Source organism: Mytilus edulis, chromosome 3 (assembly GCF_963676685.1).
Source record: "Mytilus edulis chromosome 3, xbMytEdul2.2, whole genome shotgun sequence".
Taxonomy (NCBI): Eukaryota; Metazoa; Mollusca; class Bivalvia; order Mytilida; family Mytilidae; genus Mytilus; species Mytilus edulis.
Window position 1 is genome coordinate 66,293,237 of NC_092346.1, and position 21,511 is coordinate 66,314,747.

At 31.3% G+C, this 21,511-nt stretch overlaps 1 protein-coding gene across 6 annotated transcripts in view; it reads left to right on the plus strand.

Annotated features, from left to right (window-relative positions):
- Positions 1 to 13,526, plus strand: part of LOC139517155 (LIM and senescent cell antigen-like-containing domain protein 1) — a 32,092-nt gene extending 18,566 nt beyond the window's left edge. For 4 of the 6 annotated variants that reach the window (XM_071307867.1, XM_071307864.1, XM_071307865.1 and 1 more), the window contains 10 exons: positions 1,146 to 1,212; positions 1,829 to 1,949; positions 3,152 to 3,223; positions 5,812 to 5,889; positions 6,467 to 6,562; positions 7,213 to 7,267; positions 9,116 to 9,208; positions 9,716 to 9,764; positions 11,354 to 11,429; positions 12,068 to 13,526. In XM_071307867.1, coding sequence (XP_071163968.1) covers positions 1,146 to 1,212; positions 1,829 to 1,949; positions 3,152 to 3,223; positions 5,812 to 5,889; positions 6,467 to 6,562; positions 7,213 to 7,267; positions 9,116 to 9,208; positions 9,716 to 9,764; positions 11,354 to 11,429; positions 12,068 to 12,191 — 831 coding nt within the window. In that variant the 3' untranslated portion in view covers positions 12,192 to 13,526. Of the gene's footprint in view, positions 1 to 1,145; positions 1,213 to 1,828; positions 1,950 to 3,151; positions 3,224 to 5,811; positions 5,890 to 6,460; positions 6,563 to 7,212; positions 7,268 to 9,115; positions 9,209 to 9,715; positions 9,765 to 11,353; positions 11,430 to 12,067 lie in introns of all 6 variants that reach the window. The other 2 variants (XM_071307866.1, XM_071307868.1) reach the window with 1 other exon arrangement.
- Positions 13,527 to 21,511: the final 7,985 nt, after the last annotated feature.

A 21,511-nucleotide genomic window follows, 5' to 3' on the forward strand; every position in this document is an offset into this window, starting at 1 on the left:
GTATTGCCACACACACAGTATTGGCAATACCACTACATATATATTCTATACTGAACATAAGAAGCAATGTCATGCTACAAACAATAACATTTTAGTACATGAACATAATATATACATGTTAACCCATTTGTGGAAGTTATTAACAAAATTGGAATAGTATTAGACATAAAAAAGAATGAAGCTGAAATTTAAATCCAAAGAACTATATAAGGATAAACATGAAAATCATAAAAACAGAAACAGGCACAGATATATGGGATTCTGTATATATATCTATAGACACTAAAGACAGTCAACAAAATACATCAAAACCTAGACTTAAATCGGTCTTAATAAGTACTTTGACAATAGACAGATGTCTTTACATTAAACAAGATCTGTATTACCTCTTTCCTGAAAAAAACATTCTGAGTGAAGTTAACAGGGACTATGACTATCCACCAAAGTGGGTGTAAGTGATTCTAAGTGAAGTTTACAGGGACTATGACCATCCACCAAAGTGGGTGTAAGTGATTCTAAGTGAAGTTAACAGGAACTATGACCATCCACCAAAGTGGGTGTAAGTGATTCTAAGTAATAGTACGGCCTTCATCAATAAACTCATACTGTATAGGCCCTGACAAGAAATCATAAAACATTTCAATTGCTATTATAGAATCCAATGTATTTTGGTAATATTTTCTAAAGAGTACATCAAAGTGTTGTGATTGGTTATAAGCATTCTAAACTATTGAAATTCTACCAATGATGTGACATTTTTTTCATTTTGGGGTACAAACAATATAATTACTCATTGTCGTTTTGATTCTGAAATGGCCTCTAATTTATAACAAAACAATTTACGAAAAATATATATGACAGACATGAACCAATGACTACCACTAAAATACATTTTCATGACTTAACACAGGAGCATAACAAATTTGGTTGAGTGAAACATGTTTGATTGTGTCGAGTCCTCCATCTAACCTGGGACTAGTTCATATAGGAATACAATTACTTTATCAGGTAGTCCTAAAACACTATGAATTATATTTGAAATTTGTGTGTTGATGGCCATCAGACACTGCTTAGTTTTTATTGAATTTCTGCTTACAAAATTTAAAGTATGCTCATTGACATAATCATTTACATTATTATTTCAGTTTGATGGAAGAAAGTACTGTGAACATGACTTCCATATGCTGTTTGCTCCTTGCTGTGGAAAGTGCAGTAAGCATTCTTATTAAAAGCAAAAAATATAAACATATAAACATGTTAATCTGACTGAAAGTTTTCTTAGCTTTAAGCTGCTGTAACTATCATCGGTCTATCTGTAAACATTTCCAATTTCAACTAAAAGGTGAAGGTGTTCCCATGTTTATACACATAGAAAAGTTGATTAATCATTCATCTGGTACATGTACTAAAATTCACTTCTATAAAAAAACCATTATTGTAATCATGACATTTCACCTTAATAATACGCACTCACAGGTTAATTTTTATACGACCATTTACGGGACATATTATGGTATACTGTTGAATGTCTGTAGGACATTTACTCAAAAATGCTTTAACCAATTTGCATAAAATATGACATTGAGAAGTAAGAGAATTTTATGTTCTTTGAAAATGTGACAGGTGTATCATGCGCTCATGGCGCAGCTGTTTATTAATCATATTTCCACCAAGGGCAATAGTAACCAATTTTTGTGCTATAACCCTATATTATGCCAGTTCTGGAGTGCAGTTGCTCCAAATTTCCAATGAAAAGTTTTAAATGTTATGTTTCATTAATGAATAGCATGGTTATAATGTTGTTATATTTTGTACAACTTTTTTTCAGGAGAATTTATCATTGGTAGAGTGATCAAGGCTATGAATAGTAACTGGCATCCAGATTGTTTTAGATGTGAATTGTGTACAGCCCCTCTGGCTGATGCTGGATTCGTCAAAAATGCTGGAAGGTTTGACTTTTGCTAGCATATACATTTTATTAAAATAAAATCAACAAACATAACAGAGGTCCAGGTATTCCTTAATTCAATACAAAAACTAGAAAAATCTCTTTATAAATAAGATGTATTGGATTTGTATAGTAATATCTATCTTAAATATATTTTGAGTTATCTCCCATTGACTAGAATTACTGGACTGATAAGATATGACCTCTAGAAAAGATTTCCAGATATGAAAAATTTTGACATATAGATCAACTCATTTATTTATTTTTGCATACCTTAATATAAAGATAAGAGGATGTGGTGTGATCTTTGTACGACCTCCAACACTAAGCAAAACCCATACTGAAAATTCAGCTTTAAAAGGACAAATGTATAAGAATTCAAACTAAAAATCTCAAGAAAAAAATAATACATATCAAAAAGCAATTACCACTGAGTTATTAACTCCTTACTTCGACAACCCCATTCAGAATGTGAAATCAATCTTGAAACATCCAACATTCAGTGTATCTCATATACAGACGCCATTAACAGTCAGAAAAAAACATGACATTTGTGCAATGCCAAGATAGTTATAGACAGATACTAGAGCCATGAATGTGCATTGCATTTTAAATAACAATACTAATTAGTTTGAATTTTACTTTCTGATCACAAAATTAATATTTATACCAATAAAAATGATATTCATAGATCTTAATTTGATAGGGTTGATTTTAAAGGCTGTTCCAAAATCAACCCTAACCACCCATAAAATAAAAATGCATTTTATTTACAATTCTTATAATTTTTTACAGAAAATGCAACCACCTATATGTAATAAAATGATAACAAAATAAAATCTCTGAAATGAGACAGTTCGGATTTGATCTTAAATTTATTTAGAGTTATCTCCCATTGACTAAAGAATCACTGAATAGATTAATAGACATTTGCTGTAGAAAAGATAAATAGATCTGTAAATATTGAAATAAATATTGACAAATTTATATATTTTTGTAAAAGTAAGCAAAGTTTGGAAAAAACAATAAATTAGTAGGACTACTGAGTTTGATAATTGTCTATCAAGAGGAAAATATTTTATGGAAATTTTAGCTATGTAATGTTGGTATTCTTTGTAAGCATTAAAAGTTTCATTTATCATGTTTATAAGTTGTGAATTTTAATAATACATGTATTGTGTAATATGTATTTTTTTTAAATAGGGCTTTGTGTAAAGAATGCAATAACAAGGAAAGGGCCAAAGGAATGGGAAAATATGTCTGTCACAAATGTCAGTAAGTATTGAAGTGATAAAAGTTTATTGACTGTTATCTATTTCCTGAATATAAATTCTCCTACATTAAATCAGATGTGATGTGAAAAAGAATAACAAAATCTGTTAACTAATTAAATTGGATGTAGAAAGTGTTGCGAAATTGATGTCATTTCAATGGGCTATTTTTTAGGTCAATGATGACTTTCAAAGGTCACAGCAGATACTGGGCAATGGGGATTTTTGATTTCTTCAATAATATACAAAACACTAATGTTTCACCTGAAAATGTTCTTTTTGACAAATTTGATTGGTTATTGATTTGGGGATGCACAGTGGGTGAGAGGCTGTCCAATGGTATCCATGCATTTACTTGTGAACCATTTGACCAAAGCTTTTCAAATTTTAACATGTTGTTACTGATCACAAAATGGAGGTCAAGTTTGTTATTGAAGATTTTCACTTTCACCATTCATGAGTTGTAGTCCTTGTGATATTGAAAATTGCCAAGTCACAAATAAATGTTAAAAAATCCAGTTTGCTGTCACTCTGACAGCCTCTTGTTTATTTCTTATGATTCATTTTTGGTAACTCACCATAAATATGCCACTCAACTTTTGAAGTGCCAACATTTGGTATAACTAAACTGACCATGTGAAAGATCTGTTTTACGCACAAAACCTGGATTGTTGAGTGTTAGGAGTACAGTCATTAAATGACCCTCAAAAATTCAGATTGAAGTGAAAGTGAAATATAGATTATATACCAGAAATCAAAGAGAAAATATTTTAATTCATTAATACTTCAGTTATTGCCTCAAAATTCAGCATTTCTCACAGGACTGTTATATTAAATTAACATTTTTGAATAACAAAACTCTTTATCTGTCATTTGTCTTTGGAACAACATATAGGAAAATTTATAAAAAAAAAAATTGCTTTTTTAAAAGAATACCTTAGATTAATAGATCTTTGGAACAACATTGAGGAAAATTTATATAATACAAATATACGGGTTTATAGAATACCTTAGACAAACAGGATTAATGTTGGCAGAAAATTCCATTGTCAGTAAGAATGTAAAGGTGTAGTACAATAGTTGTTAGTACAATAGTTATCTAAGTTTATATGTCAAAAAAAATAACATTGCCTGTTCTTTGTTACAGATGATGTTCATTTATAACTGATAACAAACTTTTGTTAATTGTTGTAGAGGTGTACTGCATAGTGGGCGTCTTTTAAATGTGATATTTTATTGAAGTAATTATAACTATATAGATCTCCTGGATATCATCACTCTTTATCAGGGAAGCAACCTCATATAATACATATGTCAATGTGGGACAATTGATAGTACGAAGGACAAGATATAAATATATACTGTGGGAGTTTGTTTTAGGAACATGGCCATAGGTTTTATTTATTTAGTGATAAGGTTAGATAAGTTTTCGATTGTCAACATTACTTTAATAGCTTATAGATTGGGGGTCTGTAAACTAAACTATTTCATTGAGTTTGGTATTTGACCCTTTGAATAATTATATATTTCTATCAACTATTACTAAGACTATTTGTATTTTCAATAAATCCCAAAAATACTAGAAGCGATCTGTTTTTTAAAAAAAACAATTGACCAATATTTTACTTGTTGTTTTTTTCAACTTTAATAAAACCAGAATTACTGCTGTTTTATGGGTTTATCAGACATAACATGCCTCAATTAAGTCACCTCTATTTTATCTTTCCATGCATATATAAATGCCTGACATAAAAAAAAAAAAGGGAAGAGGGGCTACTAAATTTAATGTCAAACTTTTCATCAATTTTGGTAAAAAATATGTAACAGACTTGAAACAAGTCTCATTTCTGGGTCAATTTGAAAAGAACATTTTTGTCAAGTTATTAGTTCAAGCTTTAAGGACATACATTTAAGATTACCTTTTTTACTGCAATATATTACATGGCTTGTTAGAAGTATAGTTTGTAGAAATGATGAAATAGCACAGAGCTTATAAATAAAGAATATACAAAAACAATTTTTTTGTGAAAAGATTTTTGAAAAAAATTACTGTTAATCGTAATATTTCCTTTTCTTTTAACTCTCTCTGTTTGTAACCTGTATAATTGACAAGTATGAGAATATTGTACGATGTTTAAAGTATGATATGTTTGACATGTGTGAGCACATATAGTATTTTTATTTTGCCTTTGTATTTTGAACAGGTCATGGTCATTTCAAAGTGTGAAACATGTGAAATGCAGCGTCGTATAATACCTTATTTGGATTTAAGATAGTTAATAGTACAAAATGCAATAAAAACAATAGTCATATCTTGTTTATTGTTTGATAAGAATATATATATGTAGGTCATGATTTGATCACATATAATGAACTTGTATACAATGGTATCAATCTCTCAAAAAATAAATGCACTTTTATCCTTCAAATTAAAAAAAAAAAATCACAAAAATTGATCTGCCATGGAGTTGTAGAAAAATTTTAAACTGAAAAAACTATGGTCGGAAGTTGATATGTCTAGCGAAAAAGTTTTTAAAATATAAACATTTAAAAAGTTTTGAAAAAATGTTTACCTTGTATTTTTATTTGCAGTGCTATTATTGAGGATGGTCATATCAAGTTTAAAGGAGAAGCTTACCACCCTTATCATTTTAATTGTACCTCCTGTGGGTAAGTTTATGTAGTGAAATCTTTTTGTGACCTACCAAAGGGCATTATGTTTTTCAGTCTGTGCATGGTTTGTTCATCTGTCTGTTCATCCCTGTCTGTCCTGCTTCAGGTTAAAGTTTTTGATGAAGTTGAAGTCCAATCACCTCACAAACATTAAGATGTTCCCATATTGTCGCTTGAAAAACCACTTATACATTCATCTATCCATCACTCATGATACCAAAAACATGTTTTAGAACCACTTGTATATATTCTAATTGGGAAAAATTGGCAAGATACTCTGAACACATTTGTCAGAAAATGGATATCTATATTTATTTTCTAACATAAATTTGTTTGGGCAAATATTTCAAAGAATGCAAATGCAGTTAGTGTTATCTAAAAAAAGGATTTAAAAAAAAAAGGATATTCACTAAAAGCTTGGTAAGTCTGTTGTGGACCTTTTCCTTTGTATCAATATCTCTAGCTATAGATCCACATCAATTTTAACTAAGGCAATTGCATGTCAAGTTTCTTAATATTAAACCAGAAATTACTGTTTTGAAAAAAATAGATATGATTTACTTTATACTTGTAGGAATGAGTTGGATGCCAATGGTAGAGAAAAAGGTGGAGAGTTGTTTTGTCTGAGATGTCATGATAAGATGGGTATTCCTATCTGTGGTGCTTGTAGGTATGTATACCTTATATAGTGCTACATTGGACACATATTATAGTAATTCAGACTTCCAAATAGACAATAAATAAAAAGTGTTCATCAAAAATGGCTGCACTCTATATAATTGAAAAACTTGAATTTGTTGCATATGCTCCATACAAGAAAAAAGCAGGTTAAAAAAATTATTTGATAGGGCTGAAAAAGGTTCAAAATTACTCGCATTAAAATATCATGAAACATACAGAATTTTTTTTGTGTACTTTATTACAAAGTACATATGAATTTAGTCCTATATTTTGCCCTGATAACAAATGACAAATAAAATATTAAGCACAGTTAGTAACATGAAGGTTTAATCATACTTTACACATGTCGTTTCTAGGGTTAATCATACTTTACACATGTCCTTTTAGATATCTACTTGTGAAAGTACTTAATGTAATGATTTTTAAGATAAAAGTTTGATATAATTATGTGTCAAATTACACAAATGTATCCATCATCTATATATAGCTAGATAAGTGATTATAATTAACCCAGTTCTCAATATTTGTTCAGTATATACCAAGGTTCATATATGTTATATTTATCTACTTGTATTTCCAGTGCGAAAAAGTTAAAAATTTACTACTTTTCTACCCTAGTTTTGTATTTTGTATTTTCAGACGTCCAATAGAAGAAAGAGTTGTTCATGCTTTGGGTAAAGCTTGGCATGTTGAGGTAATTATGTCTTGAGGTGTTATTCTCTATGTAGTGTTTGCCTATGCCCTTATCTTGCATTAGGAAGGGGAAAAAAACAGATTCTTCTATTGAATACAGCTTCCCCGTCATAGCGGAGGGAGCATTAAGTTTTCCCCTGTTTATCCGAATTGGTGTCGGTTCTCTACAGCTAACTTAAGTATGCCTCAACCTAAAGTTACGAAACTGATACAAAATACTTATTACAACAAAACACTGAGTAGTTTTGAATTTCACATAACGTTTACCTTTCTAGAGTTATGCCCCTTTAGAAATGGAAAAATTGCTGACTTTTCCTTTTCTGTTCTTCAATTTAAGTTTGCCTCTACCAAATGAAAAGAAACTTATTCACAAATGGATAAAGCTTAATCCCACTAAACTAAGATCAAGTACGAATTAGGGTAGCTTTACTTTTACCGTTCATGACTTGTGTCCTTCTAGAATGTTAAATGCAAGCAGGGGCAGTATTTGTGTCCTATTGACACATTCCCCATTTATTTTATTTTTCCTTAAGAAGAGGGACCACAGGAAAATGTTGTATTTGCCTTCTAATTAATTCTAGTTTTATTTGATTGTTTGGGAGGGTTCCGTTTTTGAAATTGTATTCCTGTACATTGTAATCTAATTATTTAGGTCAATATTAAGATCGCAAAGGTCGCTGTACCATCGTAGGGAAAGCGTGATTCTATTCGAAGAGACTGCTCTACGACCATCACGTTCTCACCGCAACCCAACCACGCTCCCACAACGACTATACCACGCTGTTCACAACCATAGTACCATTCTAGCATGCCCTTGCCGTCCTCATCACGCTCTTCTTACAAGCTGACTATGTTCATACTACAACCACCATTCCCATTGTCATTTTCACATAAAATATATTAAATCTCTCCAGGTTTTGTTTGTTTGTATGTAATTAAGACTTCTTGTCCATTTTCTGTAACGGTGCAACCATGCGTCTCGTTTTAATATAGATTAGACCGTTGGTTTTCCTGTTTGAATGGTTTTACACTAGTAATTTTGGGGGCCCTTTATAGCTTGCTGTTAGGTGTGAGCCAAGGCTCTGTTTTGAAGGCCGTACCTTGGCCTATAATGGTTTACTTTTATAAATTGTTAATTGGATAGAGAGTTGTCTCATTGGCATTCATACCACATCTTCCTATATCAATGACACATCTGTGTCATCTCTGCTATCGTACACTAAAATATCGTCATTTGAACTTTATGGACCAGCAATAGGTTGTAATTTAGGTTGGATTGGTCGGTCCGACATCTCTGCTTGATCAGGATTCATTACTATCAGAGCTCCCTTTGCCTCTACATTAACCCCTACCACCACGCCCACGTGTTCTAGTTGATTTTGCTGGCTTGACTGACTTGATCTGTATTGTATCCGAGAAATCTACGTATTAATCAGAAATAGAAGGAATGGAACTGTATTGATATGGAACACAATGTTGACATTATTGCTAAGAACGTAGTAAGATCGCGGTATGAACGTAGTATAATCATGGAAAGAACGTGCTATTATTGCAGTAGAAGCGTGGTAAGATCATGTAAGCGTAGTGAGGTCACAGAATAAGCGCGGTGAGAACGTGGTATAATCGTAGTGGGATTGTTGTAGAAACGTAATGAGGACGTAGTAGCATCGTGAAAGCAACAATATTTACATTTTCATGCGGCTCACCACGATCTGAATTTATTTTGGATCACGATGAGCGTGGTGAGATCGTGGTCTAGTGGGACTGGGGCTTAAGTAAGTAAAGTGATTATAAGCACTCAAATTCTGATATCTGATACATATATTTTAAAACATTTGATCTTTTGTAGCATTTTGTGTGTGCCAAGTGTGAACGTCCATTCTTTGGTACTAGGCATTATGAGAAGAAAGGTTTAGCTTATTGTGAAACTCATTATCATCAGGTAAGACTTGTAATATGTATTGTTAGGAGGATCTTAAGGGTAGTGAAAAGTTTCTTAATTTATTGTCAATTTTGTGATTTAAAGAGATTATGTACATTAAAATATGTTCTTTATAAACTCTTTAAATAAAATGTGTCACTTTTCTTTGGAAAAAAATGAGAGCTGATATTATAATGCTATATAAGCCAAATTGGTTTTATTCATTTGCAAATTAACCAATAATTAAATTTCTCATCAGCAGTACAGTTTCATTTCAAAACTTGGGTGTACTTTGTATTTCATGTCGAAATAAGTTCAATTTGTAAACCTTTATTGAAAATTGGGTGTGTCTGTCATGAATTTCATATTACATATTAAAAAAAAATGTATATATAAAAATAACTATTGAAAACAGAGAGAAAAAATTGTTCAAATTTGAATTTTCAAGATCACCTCACTGATTGATTGTTGTTGTTGAGTAATTGAAAAAAATATCATTAATTTCAAACTCTGTTTTTGTTTTTTCAGTTGTTTGGTAACATCTGTTTTGTTTGCAACAATGTAGTACAAGGAGATGGTAAGAATTTATATATATTATGGCAGATTTTACAGTATTGTGTTCTGTCTCCTACTTTCATGTTGCTAACGTGACGGAGACAAAAATGAGTAACGTTAGCGACATTTGGACATGTCACATGAGCAACAACATTTTTAAAAGTTAAAATGTATGCACACAGTGATGTTTAATATATGCCTGGAGTAATAAAATTGTACAGTCTGGTTGAGAATTTCTAAATATACAGAATGTCATTTGCAGGTGTACTTTATATCAAATGAATACACAAGAAACCAATTCGTAATAGTAACATTAGCAACATCTACTATCATGACATTACGTTTTGTTGCGAACGTCTTTTTGATGGACGGAATACATTTAAGGTCCTCTTGTAAAGTTATTACATACAACTTACCTTCTTTGCTTCCCCATCATGTGAAGGAACGGACTCTGAATCTATTTCTGCAAAGGGCGATATCGTAACTTCTATACAGGAGAGTTACAGATCTAAATATATGTTGCTCACGTGACACTGATTTGGACGGAAACCTCGAGCAGTAACGTTCGCAAAAAATAAAACAGCCAATGATATTGATTCCTCAAGTCCTTTGACCCCCTTACGTCATCCAAATTTAATATGATTGCTATTTTGAATTATTTATAAAACCCGGGATAAAAATAACTACAATGGGCTGTCTGAGAACCAACAAGAAAATTGCGATCGTGACATACCACAATGGACGGAAAAGACGTGACGTTAGCAACAATATTATTAAATTACCTTTTTTAGCCTTTACCAATAAAAATCTGCCTTAAAGTTATGATTAAAACACAAAAGAAGACTTTTTATTAAAATATAAGTCCATTTTATTAGGCTCCACTTATAAATAATACTTCAAAATTCCACTCCAAATAAGCTGGATGTCAGCAAAGTAGGTCATGATGTCTATTCCATGTCCAATATTTTGAAATTGAAAACCCTCTAATTCTAACAAAAAACACAAACACAGAGTAATTTTTATTTTTATTTACTCAGAAAGACACATTTTATTCAATAACATAATGCATTACTCCATTACACAGTCTGTTTCACAGTTTCAGCAATTGCTTTTTTGATGGATACAAAAAAACAATAAATCCTTCTTATTGTAAAATCTGCCCTATATAAACAACCTAGGAGTAATCTGAACTTGTATTTTTACATAATTAAATGTCCTGATTGTTACAACTAAATTAAAAACAGCAACTAGAAATTAATTCTGTTCAGATGTTTATCTAATTCATTGGTTCATTTAATTAGATGGACTTTTCATGGAGTTAATTCTATGTTCCATTCTGCTCATTAACAGCTTGATTTTGGCAACTTGTGAATGTTCCTTTCACAAATGGGTAAGCTTTTCTCTTGTGATATTAAAATGTCTGAGATTTTTTACAGCAGTTATTCCCCTTGAAAGTAAAGAAATATATATGGAAAATAGCATTGTTAGTGATCTCATGCATTAATTTCTTTTAAGTTTCTTTTCAGTTATTGCTAGTTGGACAGATAAAATATGTGCAATGCTGGGGATATTGGAATAATTTTGTTTATAAATGTTTTTCTTATTTTTTAGTGTTTAGTGCCTTTAATAAAGCCTGGTGTGTCTCCCACTTCTGTTGCTCTATTTGTGACAGAAAAATGAGTCAAAAGTAAGTATTTACCTATTCATAGATGGTGTGATTGATATACTTTGTGTTCATGTCAAGCATATATGTTGATAGGGGCTCAATACATAAATTTAATCTATATTGATCAATCAGTATCCAGTCCTTTTGTATACTTTGGATCACTCAAATACTGACATTTTTTAAATGCAAGTTAGAAGTTGCTGAAAATAAATCACTTGGTTCAAAAATGATGACTACAGTTATCAGATCTGTGACTAATGAAATTGAATTTGTTTCTTTAAATCAATTTTTTTATAATAAATATTTGACAACCATGTTGCTTTTTGTCTGGATATTTAAAAGGAAATGTATAGAACAATAAGTTAAATGACAAAATTGATCTGATAATTAAGTTATTAAATTATAAGTTAACTAAAGTGACAGAATCTATCAAAAAAGAAATTCAATTCTGATTCTGTATTTCATTAATTTAACAACAAATAACCTTAAAAAGAGGAAAATTAATAAATGAGTAAAAAATAAATGCAAACATTTTCATTGGCAATACATATGACTTTACAATTTGTATGAATAAGAGCTTTTTTTTCTTTTCTTTTTTATTTAGGTAACAAAAAAGTTGCAATTAAAAGTAATAAAAACATAATTTGCTTTTTTTTTAGAACCAAATTCTTTGAATTTGACTTGAAGCCTGTCTGTAGAGTTTGTCATGAGAAGTTTCCTGGAGAACTAAAGAAAAGACTTAAGAAATACCATGATGACTTAGCAAAGAAAGGACAATCTTAATAATACAAATATTTTATCTAGAGCTTTAAAAAATGTTTTGTCATAAGATGTATGAATTATCACCCCGTAGATTGATATACATAGGTTAAGTTTTGCATGCAGTTAACCTCTTGCCTTAACTTAGTTCTAATTAAATGTATTGTTGCATACCATGTATTCACATATTGTTTTATATTAATGGTGACTTAAAATAAGTTGCTTCAAGCAAGTAATGATAAAAATGCTTAGCGGGTTTTTTTCACACAAAAATAGAATACAAGTTGGTATTCAGATGTATATTCAAGGTATTGTTACCAATACAGAACACATTTTTTTATTGATTTATGAAAGTTTGCATGTTATTCATGGTTAAGAAATCCTTGCTGCATTGCTGCTAAAAAAAACATTTTTTGGTGCTTTAATAGCTTGCCTAAATAATATGTTTGTCTTTTTGTTATTCTAACTTGATTCAAAATACTGTGAATATTTGAATTTTCTTCAAGTCTTGGTTGCTGAATTCATTTTCTAAATGTAAATAATTACATTTTTAACTAAAGAATTATTACATTTACTGTTTTAGTATAGCAACAACATGAACATACTTGTTGAGGGATATTTCTAATCTCTCTTTGTAAAGACTCAAAAATAAATGGAATAGATAAGATGGTATTATTTTTATACTACAAATAACCTTTTATAAAGACTTTATTTTGTACTAAATAACACTGCATTGTACTTTTCAGATTAAATGATTTACATTTTTATTTGACTTGGGAGATTTTAAAATATTCAAGTTTTATAATCAGTACAAGATACAGTGTTTTTCTAGAAATAAGTACTTGAAATCTTATTTGCAAGTAAATATTGAAGTTTTATAATGAGTACAAGTTGCAGTGTTTTTCTAGAAAGAAGTACTTGAAATCTCATTTTCTTGCAAGACTTGAAATGGTAGTTACATTTGTTTTACAAAGTATATTGACTCTTTAATATTACATGTCAGTTAAAATCTTTTGATGGTTAACTATTAAGTAGTATGTAAAGAATGAACTTATATGAGTGTTTCCTTCTTGTAATACACAACTTCCTGATGTAATACTGAATACTATGGATACAGACAATGGCTTGATTATTTGCCAAGTTTTGTTGAGAGATAAAATTATTTGATCAGTATAAACAAATGTTGATATTATGAAGTGTTTGTTATGTGGAATACTTTTTGACAATTTTATATTTGTTAGCCTTTTCAATGCTGTGGATTAATATGTTATGAATAGAGTATATAATTAGGAAGATATTTATTGATGTTATAGAAATTTGTAATTATTATAACAATGAATATAAAAGAAGCATGCTTAATTTGATTTTTTTATTTTGTCCTCCAGACATGCCCATGAATGGGACTTCCCCTTGTTGAAGTTATAGTTCGGTTTATTCGAAATCTTCCCAACAAAATAATTAATATCACACACAAAAATGGCACAGGTCAAAAGACTGTGTATGGTACATTTACAATGTAAGCGCAACAACGGTCTCAATATAGCTGTGTTAGCATTATACTCTATCATGTGATTCTTAAATCTTTAAAAATCAAAAAATCTTGCTCAGTGTTATGTCATTTATCAGTAACAAATGGATCTGTTAATTACTTGGTTGTTGGTGTATTCTAGTGATAGTTGTCCAGATTTTATTTCCTTCAAAATGCTTTTATCTATTTGTCAATAGTATTTATATGTGTTAATTGAAAATTTTAAAAGGAAAGAATGTGAAGTTTTGTCTTTTCAAATTGTAACAGAACATGGAACTTAATTACACTTTAGATATATATGATTTTGAGAAATTTATCATTAAAAAAAAAATTTCAAAAAGTTTTTAAGGTAGGGGAGGGGGGTTACTGACTATCCTCCCAGGTATAACTGTGCTGACAGCACTTTGCCAAATCATACCCTGTTCTAACCAGAAAACATTGAAAATCATACCCTGTTCTAAACAGAAAATATTAAAAAAACATACCCTGTCTTAACAGAAAGCATTAAAAAAATATACCCTGTTCTAAGCAGAAACAAATGATAAACATACCCTGTCTTAACAGAAAGAATTGAAAAACATACCATGTTCTAAACAGAAAATATTGGAAAACATACCCTGTTCTAAACAGAAAGCATTGAAAAACATACCCTGTTCTAGACATGCTCAGTAAATGTATACACTGTAAATAGATGCTGTTCTAGACTGTATTTTAACAGTTTTACAGCGATCCTTTTAGACGAATACTTTGTTTAAAAAAGACTATATTCTTACCAGCAGGGCATAAAAAGCAACCCTGTTCTAATCAGCAGGGCATGAAAAAGCGACCCTGTCTAGCGGCACACTTGTACCACTAAAAATATAGGAAGTAACACCCTCTGGACTATCCTATACTGGACTGTACTAAAGACATTGTTGTAAGAAGGATAAGTGCTGAAAACAGCAGCAATTTTATTGTCTGGTAATTTCTGGTATTCAAGTTTTGGATCTCTTTTATAGTGAAGGAAAAGTACGTCAAATGATTGTTCATAGAAAGCACAATAAGGTTAAAGAGTGCATTCAAGTCAAGGGTATAAACTTTGGTCAAAACACATTACCTTTAAGTGTGTAAACGTTTTACACCTGAAGTGTATCTGATATTTTTATTTTTATTATCAGCACAGTATATCAAATGAAGTTCAAAGGTTAGAGTCAAAAACTAAGTTCTCTATTACTTTGAATAGTTCTTAAAGCATAAGCTGTTATAACTATGAATAGGTTATTTTGTTTGGTAAGAATGTTTTATGAACACTGCCTTATGGCTGATCTGAAGTTACTTTACTTATGTAGCCCATAATATTTCGACGTATCTATAGTTATTTAGTCCTCAGGCATTTTAGTTTGTAATATTGAAACGGTTCTAATGCATATTTGAAAAAAAATACCTATATGGTCCAAATACTCATATGGTCTGGCCCGTTAATAACCAAACGAGTATAAACCCATATGGTCATGACCATACGCGTATGGTCCAAATACTCATATGGTCCGGAACATAGACATATAGCAAGAAGCTTTTAACTTGGGGTTCATATGTATAGACATGTAACAAGAAGCTTTTCACCTGGGGTTCGTGTGGGTAGACATATAGCAAGAAGCTTTTCACTTGGGGTTCATATGTATAGACATATAGCAAGAAGCTTTTCATTTGGGGTCCGTGTTGGGAGACATATAGCAAGAAGCTTTTCAGTTGGGGTTCATATGTATAGGCATATAGCAAGAAGCTTTTCACTTGGCGTTCGTGTGGGTAGACATATAGCAAGAAGCTTTTCACTTGGGGTTCATATGTATAGGCATATAGCAAGAAGCTTTTCACTTGGGGTTCGTGTGGGTAGACATATAGCAAGAAGCTTTTCACTTGGGGTTCATATGTATAGGCATATAGCAAGAAGCTTTTCACTTGGGGGTTCATATGTATAGGCATATAACAAGAAGCTTTTCACCTGGGGTTCGTGTGGGTAGACATATAGCAAGAAGCTTTTCACTTGGGGTTCATATGTATAGACATATAGCAAGAAGCTTTTCACTTGGGGGTTAATATGCATAGGCATATAGCAAGAAGCTTTTCACTTGGGGTTCGTGTGGGTAGTAAAAAAGGAATTGTAATCGACTAGTAATAGAGTGTTGAGATTTGCTATATGTCTATACATTGTAGAAAATTGTAAATGTAGAAGCGAGAAAAAAAGGGATTCCATGTCCCAAATACCTGTGATTTACCCGCGGCTTTCATATGTTTGGATTTGGCAGTTCCTGATGAAGGTTGATATATAGAAAACTGATTTGAATGCCCAAACTTAATAAAGTGTATTTTCATTTATAAAGTACAAAATATAGCATTACTTGGCAGAAAAAAATCTAGGCATGGTCAGAATGCTTTCTATTCCAGCGTTAACTTTGTCAACCATTTTTAACAGTTTTGCATACAAACTGGCTTGTAGTATGGGGGGGGGGGGTACAGATCGATGTCACTCGCTATTATGGGACTGAAGATTTTGGTGATATTTATAATTTACAACAGATGATACATATTGGATTTTTTTTTCATTCTTAAATCTTTACAAAAATTCCAACCCTAATATTATTGAGGTTCTGCATTTCCCATTTAAATACCGGTATATAGAGTTGTCTTTATTATTTTATTTGATTTCATATACATGTACATGTAAAAGTATATAAAAAACAAACTTTCTAAGCAACCTGGTCATTCGAGTCCGTTTTCATTCTTTCTTTGAAATATCCTGATCTACTTTTAGGGATTTTTTTGTAGAAGGGTCAAAATAAAGATAGTATATCTTATGAATATATTTTGGATTTTATACTTGTTAGATTCAATAAGTTGATCCATGCGCAGGATTTTGAAAAGAGAATTGGGGCTTGAAAGTCAACGTATGGGATGATACATGTACGCCTATGCATTCATATGTCACGTAAAGCTCCATCAAAGTGGTCGTGTCCCCTGCTCCTAAAAACGCCTCTAGCTTTTTTATTTGCCACAACCCGACTATGTACATTGTATGTTATGAGCCTTTAACAAACTATCATTAAGTAGACACGAATCAAAAAAAACTATTCTGCATAATAGACTTAAATATAGTTTCTAATCTTTCGACAACAACCACAGAATTTGTTACATTGGCTAAATATGTATATTAAACAGAAAGTTCATGGCTTTGTACTATTATCGATGGACAAGGTCATTCTCAAAGAAAAATAATCGATTCAAGTGCATACTTTAAAGGTAAAGGTTTAGGTTTATATATAAATAGAAGGGAGTTTGAAATAATCTCTTCTAATCGGGCTGCTACAATCTGTACAATCAAAAGCGGGTTATTTTCCTCAAAGTGATGAACAATTCCTCTTAACCCTTTTTAAGAATGCTACGAAAATCATCAAGTTATACCTTGTTTTGTTATTTTAAAATGATTCTTTTAACTCGAACGAACTAGTGTCACAAAATAATAGGAATCCGACGTTCTTTGGAGAGGTTTCGATAATGTTTAATTATTTAATGAAATATGGGTAATTTCCCGTTTATTTGTGTCACTCGATCGCAGTGACAAATTCAGTTTTTCAAAAGTTTATCACATTTGTATAGAGCTAAGACAGCGCTTAACATTGCTGTTGAAAACAATTTCATACAATTTTGCCAATATTACATATTTTGGCATTAGAGGAAACCTTAAACATTACAATTGTATTTGAAGGAAAATGTATAAACTTACTCTAAAGTATAGAGTTAAGCTTTTGAATTACTCTCACAAATCTTAAGAAAATTTTTAAAAAATCTATGAAAATTGCATTTTGAGTTATTTTTAGGCTTTACAGTTTTGTTCTGTTTAGTTAAAAGACGTTATATTACAAGAACATCAAATTGCAAACGTGAAATTGTCATACTTATTGAAGCACTTTCACATACTTGTGAAATGAATTCAAAGGACATTAACCTATACTGTTTTCAGATCTAGACATTGCTATTTTAAACTGATAAACATAAAAATGTGTCATTATGCTATTATGTGTCCATACATGCTATGTTACAAATGCAAAAATTAAGATTTTTTTCTAACTTCTCTTAACCGACACCATACAGTGAAATGTATTGAGTCAGTAAGGTCAGTAGTACTAAGAGCTGAGCTAGACCAGTGAGAATATCTAGAAAAAATCTTAACTTATTTAACAATTAGCTTCGGCCATACAAAATGAAAAAAATATACTTGAGCATATAAAAAATGAAAACAATGTTTATACTCACGATGTATGTTTGATTAATTAATAATAAAAAAGGTAAAATTTGCTTTCCTGCTGCGGAATATCATACATTGTAGTATGAAAGTTTTTTTCTCCGATTTATCTGCATTACATTCAGAAGCCTTGAAGAGTTAATAAATTTCAAGGATTTATATCGTTTGCTATATATAAATCCTTGATATTTTTATGCCAATACTGCATTCTAAGGCTTTATTCATATATGCCCTTGTATTATTATGGATTACCCTGAACTTGAACCCTTTACTGTAACGTATACGATGATTAATAATGTTATTGACCTCTTGAGTTCAAGATCATTTTAAAAGTTAGATCAGTACTATATCGACGTGGCCTTTGTCGGGAATCCAGATCGCTTAAAAAGTATCGGTTTTCATTAAACTATACTACCATAGTACTAGTAATGCAATGTAGTATTTTTATGCATATATTAATCATGTAAATAACCGGAAATAAATCCATATATTTATAGTATGCATAAATTGGAAAAATAATGAAATATTTTTAGTGTCTTTGAAAACTATAGGTCGGTTAATGTGAACGCAAGGAATTTAGAATTTACAAACATTTTTTCCTGCATGGAGCAAAATGTAGACAATATTTGTCGAAAGGCAATTGGCACCGTTGCATGTTGTTAGATTTTATTTATAACCCTTTTAACAAAATACCCGACGCCTATGCCTAAATTATCCTTAAGTATTACTCTTATTATAGATTATAGATCTAAATTCAAATCCCAATTTTATACTGAAATAAAAAAACTTGTTTTGCTAAAAATCATTCTTGCTGTTCCTCTACTCGACTAATATAAGAGTAGATTTATTCGTTGGTTGTTGTTTGCTTAACCGTTCAGTGGCAAATATTCCATGCATGTTCAGGACGAGAACACAAATAAATACATCAGCAATAGAGCGCCGTCCGGAATGAAGGTGGGGGGGACATTTGGACTGCTACTGGAAAATGAGGTATATTGAATAGGGCAGAAATTTTCCCCTGCAACTGGACACCTACGAACCCCTCAAAGAGTTGTTCCAAGTGGTCTTATAGTGCTAATAGCGTGGCTCTCTCATCATCATTAACACTCATTAAGATCGGTTCATTCTAAATTTCAGTATGTGGAAACCTGGACGTTTCCCGTCCTGTCAAATCCATACCGAGGAAGGTCCCTTTTGCTGTTCTGGAAATAAAAATACTTCGAAGAATTCAATAAGAGGTGCATGTCATATAAGTACATCACATGAGTAAGCTTAAGATTCTATGAAAGTTTCATAAAATTCTGTCACACAGTTTAGGAGTAGTTGCGAAAAATGGTACATAAAGACGCACGAAAAAGAACGGACAGACTGACATCACCATCACTTTAGAAAAGGAGTGTTTAATTATGAAAGTGGTTGTGGTATGATTTTCAATTAAACAAATAACCACAACCAAAAGGACGAGGGTGTAAACAACTGTATAGGTGTCCGTCCAAAAAAGGAAAATTTACAATTAGGTACAATTTTCTTGCTTCGATTTCCCGTATGAAACCAAGAATTTTGCAACCTTGGTGAAACTGAAATATCACGCCGTGATGAAACGGTATTTGACTAGTTTTTCATGTAGCTTAGAAATCAAAACTGGGCTTCTGCGATATTGTGAAAAGTCTCCGACTCACAATGTGCAAATTATGGTATTTAGTTGACCTCTTCAGATGTGGATTTAGGAGCCGGGGCCCAAGGTGCTCGCCTCCCTCCCTTTTGAGGGAAAAAATAAGTTGATTATATAGCGAATCATTGAAGCATGTCTGAAGGGGTCCCCTCTTAGGCAGTCGGTGCGGCTTATTCTCATTTCGCCTTAGCTGTCAAAATTTATGTATAAAATTAATCCCAGTTTGCCTTAGTACAAATTTTCAGGTACACAAGAATTAACTGAGGCGAAATGAGAGCTTCTGTAAACATTGTAATTAAGTTATGTTTTGTTTGTATTGCAATTAGTTGATATTTGTTATTTTGATGTCAAATTCTACCATGAAATACTTTTTAAAGGAAAGATATTTTTTTTAATTTTTGGTGTCCCACTTTTTATAGTTGCTCTTTTTTTTCTGAAAGTGTTTTTTTCCCTCATGTGTTATATTTTGTAAATAAAGTCTTATTAGAGATGACAAATTGGATATGAACATTTCATATGTTAATGAATAAATAAAGATATATATCATACAAGTACAAGGCACTGATATACGCATTTGAATGTTCAAGGATAATTTAGTTTCCAAGTTTGAGGATGTAAGATGCTGCATCACCATACTAAATATAGTCATTTGTACCATTGTGTAGGGTTTTCTTTAAAGTGGTGAATCTTTCTTCTATTCATCTATACTTCTTTGATTTTCCTCTTATCCTGCCACCTGCTGCACACTGTACTTTCTTTGCCTCGTAAGCTGCTTGCTCTTTCTTGAACACATTGATAATTTAAAATATGTTTGGATGTGCTGTTTTGACTGTCTTTTTGAGCTTGTTATGCCAGCCCTCTAAATGCTTATTTGTCCTGGGTCCTTCTGTCTGGTGGTGGTTCCAGGTTGGTTGTGGGTATCTGCCCTCTCTTCATATCACAATTATACGTTAACTTGGTGCAGGCATTAGTCTGTGGTGCGTTTTCCAAGGTGTGTATTCTTGGATAAGTATTTGGTAAACGTGATTGACGTTTTGTCTGGTAGAGTGCTGATCTACTACTTTCGAATGAAGGCAGTTTTGTGCAGTCTCAATGGTCTGTGCATCTCATGATAAACTAAATCATTCGTAATTTGTTCAAATCTTGAAGAATCAAGTCATTGAATACCATGGATTTTGCTTAATATATATAATTAGCACAGTTTTGAAGATTTTTAAATATTTATTTTATTAAAGTTTCTGTTATGCAATTAAACAAGTCTGTGGGGAAATATGTGGGTTTTATTTTTATTAAACTTTTTCTGTTGCAAAATGTAAAGGATAATTACATTATTTTGATTTTTCTAACTGCATGAATTAAAAAAAGATTCAACTTTTATCAGTTAAATATGAAACAAACAATATTTCAAGAGAAGCAACTTTCCAACTACATTTTGTTTATCGTAGATTTTTCCTGATTTCACAACTTTTGAAATCATAAAAATTGTCACTTTTATTAAAGATAATAATTCAAGAGAAACAATTCCCTAATAACATGTTGTTCAAATTGTTATAAAAACACAAAGGTTTAATTGTTTATTTAATATTTTTATCTAAATTAACATTTCGCCTTAGTTCAATTCCCATCTGGCCTTAGTATTTTTTTTTACCTTTTTTACCTGGAATTCACAGCTAAGGCGAAATGAGAACACACTGTCGGTGCCCCCCCCTTTTTTATGAAAATTTCTGGATCCGTCAATGATTCTGTTCACTAAACACTACAATTAATTCCTAATCTATCTATGTATATAACACTACTATAAGAATGAATTGTACGATTTTCAGTTGATGCGTTATGAAAATCTTAGTCTCTCGTTTCTCATCAGG